Below are 20131 nucleotides of genomic sequence, written 5' to 3'. Positions count from 1 at the left end.
AAGTGTTTTTATGAATATAACCCGCATAGCTGTTCCCATGTTTAGAAAATGTTTTTACATTTGTAAATGCCGTTACATGAAGAAACAACTGGACATTCTGTCGCCAGGATTTGGGTCCTATGGGCATACTGCTGATATTTTAGGCCGTAGTCATGCTAGTGTCATCATAATTTTCTATGTCACCACTTTTGTAACATTAGCAATAAAAGAATTTTAGACAAGCTATTGATAATCGTTATATTGTATCTCGTTCGAATACATAAACACGCTATTTATATGAAATCATTTACGATTATGGCATAGTTATATGGATATCCGTTCCGTTTGATGTACACTTTAATATCAAATTTGTGCTTTTGTTCCATGAAACTTGTATTCTTAAACACAGCTTTAATCAAGAGAAATTACTCCAATAAATTGTATTGCATGTTAAGAAGTATAGTGAAGGACAAGTAACCAGCAAATCGCCTTTAATTTCCTTTTTTTTTCAGTTTTAATATTACATTATGAGGAATATTTTAATGAAAATGTTTGCTTTTCTTCAATGCGTCTGGTCTCTGCTTTGATATAATTTATCTATTTGAAGAAATATGAAACAATAAATGATTTGACTATCTACAGTTGACAGAAACAGACAAATAACAAATCTCTTCAATTTAACAAAGTTTTACAATTAAGTCGTTTTCTAATACACTATTGAAGATTCCCTTTCAAATTCAAAACTCACAGGTGAAATACAACTTGCATTTTAAAAAGAACATTAATAATACATTTTGACACATTAATGTCATAGAATCATGAATTGAAACCATCAAATTAAGCCGATTTCTTTCCTCAAAAAGAGTTTTCCTGCCGTTTCAAAAGTGCCATTTTTTTCATTGATGCATAAATTCAAATTAAATGGGATGCGTTGCGCAAGACGATTTTATTTTTTTATGTATAAGAAATCGTACATTTCAAATTGTTGTACTTGAATTACAAAGTTCGATAATGTAGCTCTCTTTTGATTGTGTAATTAAAAACAATGGAAGCAATGCTAGCACACAATTATGTTTTAAATTTATAGTTATTTTGATATAATGAAGTTGTTTATTTATAGGTTTATATGTTTTAGAGAGCCAAGCGTCTGAAAATAGAATCAAATTGTATTCGTCAAATCTATGTATATCAATAAAACTAGAAATTAAAAAGTGTTATATATACTTAGTTTTTTTTCGTTTCTTACTTAGTGTATTCGTTTAAACTGGACCTTTAGAGTTATGTAGTTGTGTATTTTTTTTTAAAAAGTCATCATTGCAAGACACGAATCATTAGAAAGTTCACATCTTTATTTGGATAGTAACGATCATTTTCATTATGATATTTTACAAATTGTTCATATAAAGTGTGCCTTATGTCATTTAATGTATATTTTCTTCTTAAATCTAAATCACGGTATACAAATCAATTGAAGTAAACTTAAATAGCATGTATGTTAAGTAAACATAGTAATTGAACTGATATTAATTGCCTAAAATTTATCACAAACCCTGATATTAATTGCCTAAAATTGATCACAAACCCTTCTCAGCTCCAATATTACGTTTAATCTTCAGAGAAAATGTACCTTTTATCATTTCAAATGATGCGTGTATTTATCTAAGCTTCAGAAAATTAATATCATGTTAGTTGTCATCTCAGACTCAAATACATCAAGAAGGCAATTATACATGCACAATGTCATCATATAAAAATCCTCGTGTTTTTTGTGTTTTTTTTTCTTTTTTTTTTTATGAACAAAGTAATTTTAATTCCTATCAGTAATGTTCGTCAATGAATAAAAGATTAGTCTAGTGTTTTATCAGTTAGTAATATGGTAGTATTTTCAAATCAAATATATGTAGCAGCGGCAAATCAACTAAACATATTTTTCGGCAGTATATAACTAATCATATTGTCGGCAGAATGAAAAACGTATATTTAATAATTGCACGTAAAATAAAATTAATGGATAACATAATTGTTTGCATATGTAAACTTGTCTTCATCAAATACGTTAAGGTTTAACTAACTGCACTATTTCTGTTTTCGTCTTAAGAAAAGCAAAGTTAAATTCCTTATATTTGTTAGATATGTTTTTTTTAGAAAAGTATAGTTCCTCAAATAAACATTTATCGAATCAGAAATATGGCAAATATATGAAGCACAATACCTTCTGAAAGTTTACTAATATAAAACATAAAAACACCTTACATGTATCAAAAAGGATTTTTGTTAAAACGGTGCATAATTTAGAAAAAGTATCGAGCGAAAAGCAGGGATTAAACTCGGTGGATTTTTTGCCAACGCATTAAGCAACTAGCTGGTCATAAAGCTTTTATTTTCTAGCAACGCTTTTGAAATGTGCGGGAAATAAAATGAAAACACGCGGAAATTTAGAGATTAGAAAGCAAATGCCAGCTATTGGCCACATGTATGTTTAAAAAAGATAAATTATATGAAAGGGGTATAGGCAATAAGTTTAAAGATTTTTATCTGAAGTAAGAATACAATTTGTAACGTCAGGGATACTTTATTGCTTTTTGGTTTCTTTTACGGGGAAAATTATACCTTTATTGTACAAAGTGTATGTTTATCAAATAGCTAAACATTGGTTTAGAGAAGTGGTGCATGGTTTAATGTTCATTTAGGCATAAGGCTGAACATTATAAGCGTTGTTTTGGGCGCTACCCGTCCAAGTATTTGTGCATCAAAAGTTAAACAAGAATGTGTTGTTTCTCTTTCATGGATTTCGTAAGCCTTTGCAAGTGATAGTGAAACTTATGAATATTGCTGTATTCATATTCCCAAGTTATCTGTCTCTTAAGGACTCTCAATAGACGTTGTTAACAGAAGGGGACTAATGTACATAAAAATTAATGAGTTTGAAAAAAGAAGAAGTTTTAAAAATGATTGTAGAAAATGTATGATACATTACTTGATCGGAATATAGAATTACAAACATTCCCGCATCACAGTCTTTGTATGAGAGAATATTACAATGTACGGGATTCAAAAAATCGAAACACAAAATGAACAATTGAATGAATATTATAGCTATATTTGTGATAGGGAAAAAACATTTCGCAAGGTATAATTCTTTTTAAGATTGTCTTTTCTAAATTCCAGAGGGATATTTCAAATAACTTATCGAGAGTAAACATGGGGAAGAACTGGTGCAGACGAAATAGAATTAAAGGTTGCTAAGTTACAATGGCTCATCACCTTGAAGGCAGAGTGGATTTGACAGCTATTGAAAGGTCGAGACTGCTTGGATCTTTATCGGCAGGGTCTCTCGGACAGCTTGGGTCAGTCACATTTTCAGCAGCGGACTCGAGTTTGAGCCAACTTTCAGCTTCGGGATCTGAACTGTCAAGGTCGGCATCACCTACTACCCTCCAGCAGTATGCTAGCAGATTTCTACCATCATCTGGTCTACCACCTACAGGTAATATTTTTAAAGTCTATAGCAACATGATGACAGAGTTATGTGGTTTTTTCATGGCTATTTTTATGGACATACCTATTGTCTAATTTATTGATTCTCGTTGGAGTGATATGTCTAATTTTCATCATAAAACAACACTAAAACAGAATATAAGATCTCTGGTAATTTAACTCTTGACACCATTTTTAAATATTCCTTTTTATTAAACATCAATGCAGTTATAAGTTCAGATTTATCTATTATTTTGCTCTCTTCAAACTTCATTGAAGTGAAACTTTCGATTTTTTTCTTAAAAATATACATGGAAATATGCTTATCAATAAGGAATAAAAAATTGATTTGATATACTTACAATGTAGCAACAAAGCCAATATTAACGGTTTGTCCAAATGACGTGATAGCGATTAAATTTTTCTCAAACATATTTCTTGTGATATACTATTTTACATACAACATTATAAGGCACCCATTCACTCTGTTGTCATTATTTTTATTATGAATCTATACTAAAATTTCCATGGCACCAGAGGTCGTCACAAAATGCAATCAGCATCATATTAGAATTATAACATTCAATTTGAAAGCCATAATTAGTATGTATCATTCTTGTACAATATGTCATAAATAGAACGGAAACAGATGAAGTATTAAGAGTACCACAAATGGTACAATTTATAAAGAAACAAACGTGATTGTTTTCAATCACTGACAATGCATATTGTAAATTATGCAAAAATTTAAATATTCTGACAGAAAGTCGGGAAAAACAACGTCGCTAAAGCGTCCTTATTTCACAAATGAAAGTTTAATCTGAATTCACATAAATTTCGAGTGTATTTCAATGTTTATAATCACTTATTATACTTCTGTTATTTTTCTCTTTTCGAAAATGTTACAGATACAAAGCCAATATAACTTTGAATCATTTAAAAAAAGTAACATATAACTTATTTGATTCGTCACTCTTACATAAAAAACCCAAGTAGAAAATTTGATAAATGACGTTTTTAGACTGTATTTCTGTCTGACTAGACGTGTTCACGAATTTTACTGGATGATCTTATCTCTGAAGGGTTCAAAAGAGACAATGACCTAAAACCGTTTCATTATAGCTCAAATAATTTAAAACAGATATGTGCCAATTTACGGACAATCGGCAACAAGCACGCATGTTTTAAGTATGGCACCACAAAAGAACTAAAACTTATCTGTATTTTGAATAAGTACCTTGTTTAAAGAATACCCCCGTTAGAACGAGCAGGGAAAGTTTCTTATATTTTTATGTCGAAACAAAATAGCATTCTCATTGTAATTTTAGCAATTGAAGCATAGGTTCTTAAAATATCCGCTTTTTCACTTTCGTAAAATAATTGATACTTAAGAACAATTTATTTATTAAACGAAGAGACTATTCCAAGAAAAATAAGAGCACAACAACCAATCTTAAGAACCAAGAACGCATTGGTGATAAAATAATAGAACTCAGGAAACGGTAAAAACTTAACTGGCGTCGATGATATCATCTTTTATGTGCCTTTGTAGCTTTTATGTTAGTCTTTCGGAGACGTATTGTATATATTTTACCGCATTACTTATCTCATTTAAACTCAATAACGAAAGAACGAAACGGACATAGAAAAGACATATATCTTGTTATGCCAAAGTTAAGACTTGGGTTTAAATTTGTTACATATTTTTTTTATTTTTGAAGTACATATGCATTGTGTTCGAATATTGAAACTAAAGAATGATGTTTTAACGGTATTAAATTTGGTGTTCGAAAGATTTCACAGATCTTCAGAATGTATGTACTTCTTTAAAAGAATTTTCCTTTCGATAATTTAGACTTTAATGTGTTATAAAATTACGATTAAGTAAAGTAAAACTGTTTTAATGTTTATTCTATTTACATAATAAAGGTTCAACTTTTGAGCTCAGAAAAATGTTAGTTTTTACTGTTTTTATATATTCTTACTCTTCTGGCCTAAGCAGAATTGTTTTTAAGTTTCATACAATCATTTAATAGATCTAACTTTTTCTATTTAAACATTCGTATATTGTGTTTGTATTAATTTTTTCGATAATTGTAAACGCTTTGAAATGTCCTGTTTAGTTTAGATACATTTTTAAAAGCTATTTAAGTGAATTTGTCTAAAATGTGGAAGGTATGCGATACTTATGTTGATGGTATTTAGTTCCTTGACATCAAGCCACGAAATAATTATATATGTATGATGTTTGTAAATGTGAGATACATGATCTGATATAATATATATTGATGCTACAGCAGATTATAAAATGTTCTAGAACAAAATATTATTATTCATTATGTAAATTTTCATACGTAATCACTTAAAACTCTATCAACATTGTTTTTCAAGCAATTAATTGAAGGATTATCCAAATGATAACTTTTTTTTTGTTTAATCTATATGGAAAATGTGACCATTGTAGACCAATCTACTTTAAGTTTATGCGTTCTGGATGTACTCTTATCTGGATTTTTCCTGAACTTTAGTTTTATAATTAAAAGTTTGTTTTTTAATTACATTGTTCTGCAAAGAAAAGCCTGTGTAATAGAGAAGAAAATATATAAACTTATATAACATAAGCTTTTTCAGATCTTTATTGTTTATAACAAAATGATGAAACGAATGTTAAAAAGTTAGTGAGGTCTTAAATGCTAATTAAGATACATATGTAGTTTCTTAACGGATTATTTCCTTCATTAATATGACAGTTTTTGATATAAAATGTCAGATCCAAGAAGAAAAAATGGTGAACTTGTGAAATATTGATAAAGTGATGGCGGCTGGTCTTTCAGAAAAATTAAACGGATACGAAGGCGACACTCTTTCTGTCGGTCATTTTTATGCTAAATTAAAACTGAAATAAAAAATCAATATGGCGACAGATGCTACCGTGGTCATTCAGATAAGTTATTTCTCATCTGCAAACATACATTGGTTTTTAATCCATAGTTGCGTCCGGGTTTAAGGCGGCAATCTTTGACATGTTAAAGGATATAATCTAATTACCCATGTTTAATTGTTATTGCTTCTTTTTGGAGCTTTCTCTTCTGGTAACTTTGATAAAATTAGCTTATCTTTGAGGAAATAACACTCGTATAACACTTCTTAACTAACATATGATGAAAAAATATTCAAATAATCTAAGTAGTAATATTGAGACCGAATGAGAATTGAATATTTGTGATATGAACTTCCGGTACTTGACAAAAGCTGACACTCAATAGATTGACAGTGAAATCATATAGATTCTTCAACACATTGTTTGACTATATCTTAGCAAGCAATTACTGAGACTTTGAGAAGTTTAGCGTGAAATGAAGTTTAAAGAACGTGTATGCATTTTTATACTAACAATCATTAAGTTCATTAATTTAATTTATAATAAAACTGTTTTAAGTATTTTATTTATTGAAATAATTCTACTTACAAATAAATGTTGAATATGTACTAGACGATCATTATTTGATAATTTTAATCTTATTGGAATTAATTTACGATTAGATTAAGTAATTTAATTCGTTTTGAAGCAAACTAATTTGCAATACTAGTTAATCAATAAAAAATAACTGGTAATTGAATAGCTTAAGCATGTGCAACACGTAATTTATCTTTGACATATGAATATGAGCAATTCATTTTATTCTTCTTTCTGATTGTTTTTTTTAAGGTAATAAACCCATTAGCAGAAGAAGTAATTACATAAACTAAAAACGTACTCATTATGACCTCAGCTGAGCAATCGAATACTAAACGAAATCAATTCTTTTCCGTAACACTTTTACTTCATTTTACATATTATGAATATATAATTTCGTTCTAGAAAAAATACTTTGGCATTTCTCTTTTCATAAAAAGAGAAACATAACCTACCGTAGAGTTTAGTTTTTCCCCAAGGACTTCTGTTGTCAAGTACGAATTAATACTTTCGCACAAGGCACCGTAAAGCTGGAAAATATAAATCGATAAGACATCAATTCTGAAGAATATGGCCCACCCGCGACGTAAAAAGTCACTTGTCATAGAAAAAGCAACAATTAACTCTATATCTATAAAATATTCGATAACTTGTATATTTTGTAGTCATTTTAGCCACATTTCAATTCATTTCTAGAATGATCTATATTTTGTCGTTCGAACAATTTTGTAAAAGATGGACAAAAGTAATATAACAAATGATTTATATAAATTTATTTGCAAATATTACTTGAATTTCTTTTTGCTGTTCATGGGCAAGCAGCAATGACTGTTTTTTTTTGCACCTTTTTCATATTTTTGTCAAGGCGTCTGCTATGCTCTGATCAATATTGACATCTTACATTTTTAACGATATTTGGGGGGTTTTGTTGTGCAAGTCAACCGCATTTTAACACATATATCACTATTAACCACAAGGAAAAAAAGAGTTTCCTCTTTCCAAACCTTTCATATGTAATTGTTTTTTATTTCAAGAGTTTTATAAGCTGTTATTTAATTGCAATATAAACTTTTATATAAAAACTATACTCCAGTTTATATGATTTTGAACTGCATAGTGTTTTTAATAATCAATATTTTTAGATAATTCATAAGACAAACTTATTCTAAATGTATCTTTTTTTTAATGTTATGTGAATTTGACTAAAAGGCATAGTTAAAGCGTTGTAATTTCAAATCATACTAGATCAATGTAACTTCACATAACATTTGAAACCAAATCTGATAAAAAAATGTTTACTTTTCTATAAGAAACGGTTTTCTGTGTAGCCTTTTAATCATTTCTGAATGTTTTATATTATATAAAGAATAAACAAATTAATATACTCAGTTTTAGTTCAATTATTGTATGACATTTGCCATTTAGAATTATATATATTCCTCCAGTCTTATGATAAATTAAGCTGCCGAGTTTGCGTGTTTAATACACGAACACCGTATTTCTTTTCTTATTCAGCTCAGCTAACACTACAAACCTCATATATAATCGATATATTCAATAACTGTTTAATTATATGTTATAATATGTGTAACAAGATATACATACTTCAAAATTCGTGTTTCTGTGTCGTGCCAACTTACCTATATTACCTATATTAATATTTATTTCTAGTTTTAAATTTCGAAAGCATAAATGAGTGAACTTGATTTTACGGCGAGTGTACATGTCCTACGTTTCTTGTTTAACGAAGTAGATATCAATTTATTTATTGAAATACACACTTAAAATGTGACGGCTTTAACAAAAAAGCCCTGTTTATATTTTTCTGTTGATTCCAATACTTAAATGTTAAATATAAGATATAGATTAAGCCGGTGCTAGAGGGCTTAAATGATGTTACACTTTCTACAGACTCTGTCGAACCAAGAATGCTTTGCCTACCAACTTACTTGTGTTTTCAGTGCTCTAAAGAGATTCCCCTGTTCAAAGATTTTACATGGCAACAATTTGCGGTTGAATTTTTATCTTATTTTGTCTTATATATACATATAAATTATGTACTCTATAAAATAATGATTGTATACTTATTTTTTACAAATTCTATATGATTATATAACTCATATTATTTACTCTACGATATAGCGCAAGTGATAACAGCAGTACTTCTGAGTAGACATATATTTTCTGTTTAGTTAGAGCACTTGGTCTAAAAAAACAATATATATATATTTAAGTTCTAGCTGATAATGATCTTGTTGAAATTCCGAAACGAAACTTTCCACCAAATTTCTTATCTACATTTAAAGGAGATTGAAGTGTCGTTTAACTTTCGGTATGCTTAATGCTAAAGATGCATATGCTCTTTTTCTTTAAGTAAAAATAAGAGTTAAAATTGTTAACTTTTTCATACTATTACATATCGGATTGTAAGATTGTTATAAAATGAGGTTTCATTATTAAGTAAGTGTAAATTTTTTAACATGAACAATTGTTCTTAAAAGGAAGTAAATTAAGATTTTTCCCCGTCAAAATTAAATACATATGAACAAAGAGATCAACAAAGGAGGTCTATGTTCCCCGAACGCAGACGATGAGTTATTTTACTATTTTATACAATTTTTTTTCCCATCAAACATGTATGTTGATATTATGCCTCTTATGTATTACTTGAAACTATAAGTGCATTTACGTCCTTTTAATATCTAGCTATTTTAATTTTAAAATATGAATATATTTGTTTGATAAAAACTGAAGGAAAATAAGCAGTTTTCATTCATTTGAAGAGCTTCTGATATTCCTACCACCACATGCCACACACTGACATGTATAATTACTGCACAAGCCAGCGTTCTCTTGCCGTTAAAATAAACCAGTTTTGTTTGTTATGCATACATATTACATGTAAAATAAACGTTGGTTCAACATAATGCATCGTGTGCTATTTAAAATGAATCATATCTTTGGAAAATTTGCACGTAGATACACTCTATTCTCGATAATACTTACTGCTAACGCATGTTTCTTTAGTTTCTATCACACTTGTAATAATTTATACGGTAACATAGAAAATGTGAAAAAAAATACAACACTATTTTCTACTAACTGTTATACTGGAAAAAGCAAAATTGATTTTTTCTGATTGTATTCTGTCTTTTCCTACAGGGAATACTTTAAATGGGTTTAAAATTCAAGCGAACTAATAACTTCTTAATTCTGGGGAGTATAAAAGTTTTATTTCCAAGAAGAGATGTGATAAATAATTGAATTTTGGTCCTTTTGTCGCCCTTATATTAAACTATAAAATCTAAGTCAAAAGAGACATTCATTGCAATGAGAAGCGTTTAAGATTGTTTTTTATATAATCATATTATTTATATTTCTATGTTACATGCATATGATTATGCCAGCTTTTAAAAGTTTAATATTAAGATATATTTAGAATCAATTATAAGAACAATAATTAATTTTGAATATTAAGTAAAGTACTTATAAAACTTTTCATATTAATGTTAACAAAAGAAAATACATGCATTTAAATTACTATTTTTGGCAGACAAAATTTAACTATTTTACAATATGAACAACGTTACATATTTTGTCTCTCTGAGTCAAAATTATAATTATAATTCATGTGAAAATAACATTTCATAAAAAAATGTTTTTTTTTAAATTAAGTTTTGAGGTATCTCGGTTTGAATTTATAGGAGTGTTAAAGAAAGGTACTAGGCCTTTCGATATGAAGGGCATTATGAATCAAATTAAGTATTAAAGTGAATTGACCTCATAAGAAAATTAATTGTTGAAAGGAATTATTGAAAGTATGAAGAATAAACTCCAAAAGAGTTCAAAGCAATGTTGCCGTTCGTATAATTTGAAATAGACTGACGCTACAACATGCAAATGGTTTTTACGGGTGTACAATCTTTTTAATTTTTACACGAGTCTGTATTTTTGATTTTTTGGACAGAAGGTGAATTAAATGCATACTGCGACAATCATAGTTTTCACAATTCATGTCCAAATATCAACAGTGTCATTAAAAATAATAGTTTTGACATATTTTCAATTAAGCAGGAAAGTAAAAATAATATAGGAATAAGAAAAACTTAGTGAGTGTTGATTTATCAAAAGTGTATTGTTTTTAATTGAGAATAATTCCGTACTTAACAATCAACGTCGCATATACATGTACATTACTCTTCATTTCAACACGTACTTTGGCCGATATAGTTTTTCTATCGACCTTCGGCCAGATCATAAATATCAAGTAATTCGCATGCACGATATACATTTGTCATTTTTTATCTGTAAAGCATTTTTGTCTTAGATATCCGACGCCCCTTCTTCGGCTGATAGTATAATTTTGCACATGTGAATGCCATAAAATGTGTATTTTTATTCCTAGGAATTCATTCTTGCTTACGTATAATTTTGGCAAACCGCTTATGATTTAGATATATATGCGGTGCTTTTACCTGTTCAGAAAAAAATATGTGTTAACTCGTTGTTCTTTATGAGTGTGTATTTTTTTCTGAAAGTTATAAATCCGTTTTTGATTGACAAAAACGTCTGGGCCGTCATAAACTGAGACGAGTTTTTATTGAATAATTCTCTATGGGAAATTTAGACATTCGATTCAAATCTCTAATGTAATCTTTACATTCTTAACACACATCTGACAGCATAGCCTTAAGAAAACTTGAGAAGGTCCGCAAATGTAAAGGTGAATATTTTTTATATGTGTCGACCGTTAGGCTCTAGCTATTTGTCATTTATATAATTAAATAATTTTTATTGTGAATGTATATGTTTTCCAATATTTTATATGTTTTTCTCAAAATCTCTATTAAGAGAAGAACATGTGTTTAGTATGAACAGAAATATTAAGTTAAGGCTTTTTGATTTTTATAATATTATAATTAATCGTAATAATGCGACAACTTCATGAAGTAAGTATTACAGGAGCTTTTTTGTTTTGTTTCGAAACAGAATATCATTTTATTTCCTTATATTGGCATACAGTTTTGATAAAATATAATACAAAATATGATTTCAGTTTTAACATATAAATATTTAGCTGACTAAATAATCAATTATTTAGGTAAAATTTAAAAAATTGATGATGGAAATGTGAGAATGTATAAGTATATATATATATATGTACTTATCAAAACGCGTCATTTTAATGAAGTCTCAAAGAAGATTTTTCATTCGTGATATAATTAATTTCAAAGTGACAAAAATAATTGTTTTTACATTAGAACTACTTTGCGTTGATTGAGCAGGAGGAAATATTCTAACAAAACAATTTTAAGACGGTTGAATATTGTGAAAATATTTGTGCATTTTCTATGTAAAACATGTTTCTGCCCTGTCCTTTAATATTTGTAATTATTTTATTTTAGACAGTCTATTATTATGGTTAAGTTCTAAAAAAATGTATATACTTATAGTTATAATGGAACTATTTATTCCCGAGTTGTTTGAAATAACATGAGGGAAGAAACTTAAAGAATTTGCTTGTAATACTTATTAGCTATTTAATGCACAATTTAGTTGGAACATTCCCCTTACCTCAGAATATTATTTTTTAATTGTTGCTAAGAATTAAATCTATAAGTAGAAACCAAAGATAACCCGCTATTTAGGAAAATCGAAGGATTAAAACTTTTTGAAACACTGGCCAGCAATTGAGTTTTTTTTATATTTAAATGTATCAACATTGAAGAATTTTTATTTTTGTACTACAGAGTAAAAAGTGCATAACAATCATATTTTTATGATTATTTATTTGATTTTTTTTATAGAATTGTGAGGCGCATTGTATTGCCGTCCATTTTATATGTAGTATGTATTATATTGTTCTCAAAAAGACGGTTTTAAATTGAGTACATTGGTTGTTTCCACGTTCAAATTATCGAAAACATTATTCTATGAATATGTGAATGTATTATTCTACTCACCTGTAGACATACTAATCCACAAATCATAGAAAATATAAAAAAACATAAAAGTATCCAAAACAAACTCCAAAAATACGTTTATTATCTCCATTTTATTGCCAATTAAGCGGAACTCGACATCAAGAACGGGCATCACCTTACAGATATTTCACATTTATTTAAAGCTATGCGTGAAGCATTTATATATTTAAAAAAAACATTGTTATTAACGGAATCTTTAAAAGCATCAATATTTTTAAATGTCTACATTTATTTGTGAAGTGAAGAAAATCTACCTAACGATATACAAAAATAGTTGTGTTGTTCAGGCTTGTACAACAAAAGACGCATTCTTCGGCCATTTTGAACGTTCGCCTGCCCTAATTTTCCTTTTACATCCAAAATCCATGTAACGCATCGGAATATATGCGTAAAATGAAACTATTTTTATCACTTTAGCAAAAATTTATTTGCTACACCAATAATCCATTCATGTACACAAAATCTATAGATGTTTTATAGCACAAGTGTGTAATCTACAACATAACGAGGTCAACCATTATGCCCTATGTACTATTTATTAACTACGTCAGCTACATAGCTATGCTGATTCGCTCACTGGGGGCCATCTCAAAGTGAATATCTAACTAACTGTAAATGTCAAAAGTTTTGAACATACGGGAATTCGGTGGGTTTACACATTTTAAAGGCGAATAAAAGGATTATCAAAGTCTTTGCTTCTTTTTTTCTAAAATAATTGTCAAACTTATTCAGACTTATTTTCTAAATAAATGATCAGTATGCTGTACCAATACATTTCTCAGAGCAAATTTATATTTCCCAGTATTACTGAGTTTCTGTTTCTGCTGTTTTTATTTATAATGTTATGAAGATGTGATAATATAATTAGAATAAAATATAAACGTTTCATTGTTTGAATGGTATTTTAAACGTTCAGGGGTTTCACCGTTAAGCACAAGAAAACCCGAATAATACTCAGTTTCCTTCCAAGTACTTGCTTATGTGGGTGGCGTTTTTGTTTGCTTTTGATTATGGAAGATAAACGCATAAAATATTCTTTTCACGTGACTTTGCTTTTTTCTTCTACCTGAAATGTCATAAGGTAAAAAATTATAATAATGTGAATTGATTGAATTTCACCAGTTTACAGCATTTTTGGTGTATCTATGTTTTCATTTTGCAAAACCCAAAAAAAATCCAGTTAAGCTTAAATAAATACATTTCATTTCTATATTTCAATATGATTGCTCGAAAAAGTGTCATATAATTTGTTTCGGCTTAGTTGAAAGTACAATCAACAATATCTTAACACTGGGTTCTTTAAAAAATAGAAAAAAGCGAAGAAAGCTATTGAAAATAACAACAAAAACAAACGGCATATTTTAACTAATGATGAAAATATTTTTATTACATTGACATAAAAGTTAATGAATTAAGGAAATTAGAAAAAGAGACAAATAAAGATGCCAGTGACTGACACGAGATTGCAGAGTGTTTTTTTCCAGCATCCTTTACTAGCCTGTGAATTGCTTAATTAATTTATATTTCATCTTGATCGTAAGGATGGCACTTACATTATATGTGAAAAAGCAAACACAACTCACTTTTCCACAATCTGAAAAAAGAATACACGCTTTTTTACTTCTGTTTCGATAAAAGGTTGATATTCAGTAGATCAGGTGTCATTATGTTGTAGCATCGGGAGTTAGGGTTGAATTAAATGTTAAGCTAGATGAAAAGTAAGAGGAAAAATGTATGCAATTTGTTGATGTGCGAAACAATGGTAAAGATATATGTTGTATTAAAGATGAAAGAGTAGTTCGTGTACAAGTTGTTCTGAAAACTGTATGCCAAGGCCATAAAATTATATGGCAAGGCACCAGGGACAATGATGATTATAATGAAAATGATAATGATGAAAGTAATAGTTATACTAGCAATTTTGTTTTTACTTGTGTTAAAAGTAATTGTTTAAGTTTTTGTAAGAGAACAATTATATTTGGCAATAATCCAATTTCACATTTATTTTTTCTGATACTTGAATCATTACTAAAACAATGCAAAAGTGGCATAAATATAAACAAATCTACGTGCATAATTGTATAAAAAAGAAGTTCTAGTGGAATGTTCTAGCTATGTAACGGCACTTGTTATTCTTGGAACATATGAAAATGAACTCATTACAGAAAATGCTTTCCTATGTCCCGCTGTAATAATTGTTATTGTTCTGTTATTACAGGTACCAATTACGCAATGATGGCAAGCTACCTCAGCAATGCGGGTCATGTTCCGGAAGCACTCAAACATCTGATACCGGAAATGCAGCAATATTGGTCGGCAGCACAACAAGATAGTAAGTTTTCCTAATATTTATTCACAAATGTACTGATTTTGTAGTACGGTAAATATTGAAACCTGAATTAGGAAATTGTCCTGTTTTTTCTGCCATTGCTCACTACAACAAAAGGTTTTTTGTATTTTCTCTTGATGAATTTCTATATTTAACAATCTTAGTTGTTTAGAAGGGACTTTATAAATGCATTGTTATGTATTGCATTGTACCAAAAGAAATGTATGAATCCAATTTTTAAGGAATCATTTAAAGTACGACAGCAATATATTGAACAGATATTTGGTTGAAAAAGAAAAATATTAAGTTTTCGTTTGTTTTCTTTTCTTCTGTTTAGTAATATGAAAGGCCGCTTTTTACTACAATTTTGTATACACAAGTCAGAGACATATTTATATATTTCGAATTGTTGCACCGATTGTAAGTGTTATATATAATTGATTAAGAGTAAAGATTACCTTCAATAGGATTAGGTAATTTTAAATTCTCAAGTATATTCCTCTTTTTGGAGGTATTATTAAAATTTTATATACCTTCGCTTAATTTTCTAACATTTGATATTTAAAACGAATGCCTGTTTTTAGATTTTATCGATTTTATTTTTGCGTTTATTTTAAACATTATGAGCTTGCTTAGGTCAAAATTGAAACCGTTGAACTTATATGCTACTTTTATGAAGTTTTTATTTTTGTTTTATTTGAAAATAGAAACACAATAATAAAAGAGAAGAAAGTAGATAATTAATTAAATTTATTGTCTACTTTATAGATCAAAATGTAAAACTGAAAAACACATAACAGTTCGTGTAATTTTAATATTTTATATTTGCGCTTATAAAGATAGTTGAAATGGATTGTTGAAAACGTTACAGAGTGCGTTATTGATTAATTTTTATTTTAGACAATTCTGTTATATGAAAATCTATGAGACAATTAGTGTTATTTTAATAAGACTTTTCATGACATGACTTTATTAAAGAGTTATTGATATTTTTTATCAAATTCAATGGAATATAAATCGTTTTTATAGCAATGATATAACAATTTTATAATTTCATTTTTTTTTTAATTCCGCTGTGAACATTTTCTAATATTGTTAACACAATTAAAATGCTAAAACACAAGAAAATGATTAAATTAATGTCAACAATGATCCATTTAAACATGTATATTCCTTTTCTTTTTTTCTCAATTGTTTATAAAAGTCAAACTATCACTCTTAATCCGGTATGTTTCATTAATTTTAAAAATAATTTTGTGTTATTTTATGCTATTAGTTAAAAATCAAGTATTTGATTACGATTGTTTAAAAGTTTGTGTGAAGGTCGTATTTTTTAACGTGCCTCTGTTTAAACTGGTTTTTATCTTCTTTATGACACAGGCATATTGTTAAGAATATATTGCAAAGAAAATTACTATAGTTATGAATAAAATACCATAAAATGCAAATGAAATATGGGCTAAATTATGCAAATGAACAAGAATAATAATTTACATTTTATGTTGTAACAAGATATGTTAACCCGCAACTTCAATCTTCCGCCATGAATAATTTATATGACATATACATATACATGTACACGAATACTTGTTAAATTTAAAATTACATAGATCTCTACATATGAAACGCTTGTTTTTAGAAAGAAAAAAGATGTTTAAGATCTTTTAAACGTTTACACATGTTTGTTGATATATATTCAGTAGAAGTTGTTCCTCTGACCTAGAAAATCGTTTTCTAAATGTATTATACATGTACATCGGATAATATCATACCAAAATACTGATAAAAGCGATAACACTCGGATCCGTGTAAGCCAGCGGGGTTTTATTATTTATCCAGTTTAGGATATTAATTTTCCTGAAGTGACGCTATTGACAGTTTGGGAAGACATAAAATTGATTTAATCTGTCACGTGACTAGACCACTATAACAAATGACAATTTTGGAATTATTTCGGTGTCATATCGAGGTCTAATATGGGTAACGGGACACGATCCTTGGTACTTTTTAGGGCCAATAGAATCGCCGATACACGCGTTATGAAAACTATTTTTTGTTATATCGCAATCTTTAAAAACTGATGATTTCGTTTATAAATTTTGCACTGATGGGAAATTGAGACACATGTAATGTGTTGGGGTTTTTTGTGGGTATTTGAGTAGGTTTTAGCGGTTACAGTTTCAGTTTCAGATGCATTTGAGATAGCAAATTATTGCTCTTGGTATTCGGTACTGAAAAATAATTGCTTTAAAATAACACAAAATCATTGTTAATATTAATGAAACATATCGGATTAAGCTAAGCTCAAGTGATAGTTTTATTTGTTAAACAAATGAAAAAATAAAATGAACCGGAGAATATACATATATGTATCCGAAGATGGAGCATTGTTGCCATAATTTAAATTCTCTTTTATTCTTCAATTTATTTATTCATTAATTTTTTTCTTGCTTAATGCATTTTAATTGTGTTAACAATATTATTTAGCGTCAGTTTTTCCCCCAAAAAAATTGTAAATTATTTTTGAAGTAATTTACTGACATTTAAAAATGTTATAATATTTTTTTTGAGTTCGTTTCCTATTTTAAATTAATTGAATTACTATGTTGCGTTAATATATTTCTTTCAATGTATTAAATGTCTATATATATTGTTAAAGTTGATTTATTTCTGTGTTTTTGTTTTAAATATTCATCATATTTAATGTTGTTTCATACACGAGTTGACAAAAAAAAATACTGAACGGAAATTCCATTATTTACAAGCACAGTTTATTGCGCTTTCAAAAACATATTTCTAGCAATAATTTATAAACCTATTGAATGTCATGCTTATTACGCATGACAAAAATATGTACAAAATGTATATAATACATACATGTTTATAGAGTTCAGAAGTAGTTTATTGTTGTTGGAAGAAGAGTAGAAAAAAACATTATTGCGTCAGATTTAAAAAAAAATCTATGAGCATTATGTTGATTTGTTACAATACCATCATAATTATGTTAAAAATTAATGCTGACAAACTGTTCTATTTAGATATAATGTTTTTAATACCCATTATTGCTTTTCACCATATTTCATTTTAGAACTTAATAAATACAATTGAATATTTATGAGTTCGTTAAACCATACATTAGTTGATCAATTATTTGATTCAGAAATAAATATAAATATATGGCAATATTCAGCTCTCAACTCATTCAACTCCAGAAACCTTACACCCTATTCGCCCCGCGTAGATAAAATGTTGTAAGAAAATGCCTAATTTATATAAATATGCGCATTATGATTAATAAAACAAAAAATTGTCAATGTCGAAAATATGTAAATTAATTTTATTTGATTTCAAATCATTAAAAATGTGGAATGTTGCTTTCTCTGCAAGAGCTTTTTTTCAAATCAAAATATTACACGTTAACATGCGTGAATCATACTATTTGTAAACCAGCGGAGCTTTGAATTTTTTCCGTGTCTTGTTCACCATTATTTAGTTTCCCTTTTTCTTATATTACAGGCTACGCACGATATCTTTTGGGCAACATGTATTACCCCTATTTGCCATACCTACCGGCAACTGAGTCGCTGGCATTATTTGCTCAAAACTCAAACGTTGCTCAGATGGAGGCCGCATTGCAGGCACAGGCGGTGCAACACCGGATATATGACCTACAGAAAGGTAAAAAACAAATACAATGACAGTTAATGGCTGGACCCACAGCAAATCTACATTTATTTATTAAATAAATCTAATCATTCTGAATTTTGGAGTTTATAGATGCATAAGTTCTTGCCTGGGGGTGTCAGGGTGTGTGTGGAGGATGCTTAAACTGAATATGAATATGCCGTTTCCGTTTATTAACAGGTTAAATCTAACACTGTCGTTTTAAATCACTGATGTTTTGTTTTCGAAACTTTGTGTCTTTTCAGATTTTTTTCTTATATATAATGTGACTTCTTAAACATTAAATAACATAATTGATATACATGTATAATAGCAACTTTGCACATTGGTAATTTAATTCACAGAGAACAATGTAACTTATACACGTATATTTTGCCACGGTATAATGTACATATCATCTAGTTTCTTATATTGAAATAAACATTTTTCAGAATTAATGAGATTGTGTATATAGACTAAAATAATATTAATATTAATATTTATATTTACAATCCAACGAAAGAGCATAAAATAACAATTTAGAAATAAAAATGCGCTAGCTTTTTTTAATATCTTACTCCATACATATTTTATCTTACAGTGTATTCTTTCTGGATACTTTCTTTTTTACCCCAAGAAACAAGTCCATACGATTTAATAAAGGATGCGAATTGGGTTTTCTTCTAATTTTTATTTAATTCTATTTGTTCGATGAAGATATGCGTAGTTTGAAAATGTACACCGTACGTAAGGTTTACATTACTCCCTTAACTTGAAATCAATGTTGTAAAACATAAAAAAGCAACATTCTATCTTCCTTATATTTGTGTTTTTGTGTGTTGTGAAAGAAGCAGATGTTACGTTTATTTACAAGGGGATTACGTTTGTTTGCAGTCAAAGATTCAGCAGGGAAGATAGATTTGTGACTGTTAAACCGATAATTAGCGGGGAAGAATATAATCACCTTATCTAAAACAATAATAAATCCTGCCATAGACAATGAAATACGAAATTTCATTGACAAATAACAATAACAGGAAATAAACAACACCAATAGGAAACGTCGCAATTTTGATATTTTCTTTTTTTCCATTCATGTAAGAAAATTTTAATCTACAATTGAAGATAACAAAGATCACTCATTTTAGGTGATTTTTTCATTCTGTTTCAATAATCGGTTATTATGCATAAAAGCCGATCATATACGACTATCATTTCCGATATCAAACGGCATATGCGTAT

General features: G+C 28.5%; 1 protein-coding gene across 7 annotated transcripts in view; it reads left to right on the top strand.

Annotated features, from left to right (window-relative positions):
• The window catches only part of LOC132757782 (uncharacterized), a 77972-nt gene that overhangs the window by 27261 nt on the left and 30580 nt on the right, over positions 1-20131 (top strand). For all 7 annotated transcript variants that reach the window (XM_060749209.1, XM_060749226.1, XM_060749217.1 and 4 more), the window contains exons 2-4: positions 3148-3466; positions 15116-15229; positions 18743-18904. In XM_060749209.1, coding sequence (XP_060605192.1) covers positions 3232-3466; positions 15116-15229; positions 18743-18904 — 511 coding nt within the window. In that variant the 5' untranslated portion in view covers positions 3148-3231. The remainder of the gene's footprint in view (positions 1-3147; positions 3467-15115; positions 15230-18742; positions 18905-20131) is intronic.

This window comes from Ruditapes philippinarum, unplaced genomic scaffold (genome assembly GCF_026571515.1).
Source record: "Ruditapes philippinarum isolate M1 unplaced genomic scaffold, ASM2657151v2 ctg244_1_1_1_1, whole genome shotgun sequence".
Taxonomy (NCBI): domain Eukaryota; kingdom Metazoa; phylum Mollusca; class Bivalvia; order Venerida; family Veneridae; genus Ruditapes; species Ruditapes philippinarum.
Note: the sequence above shows the minus strand (reverse complement) of the source record. Positions and strands in the feature narration are given on the sequence as shown.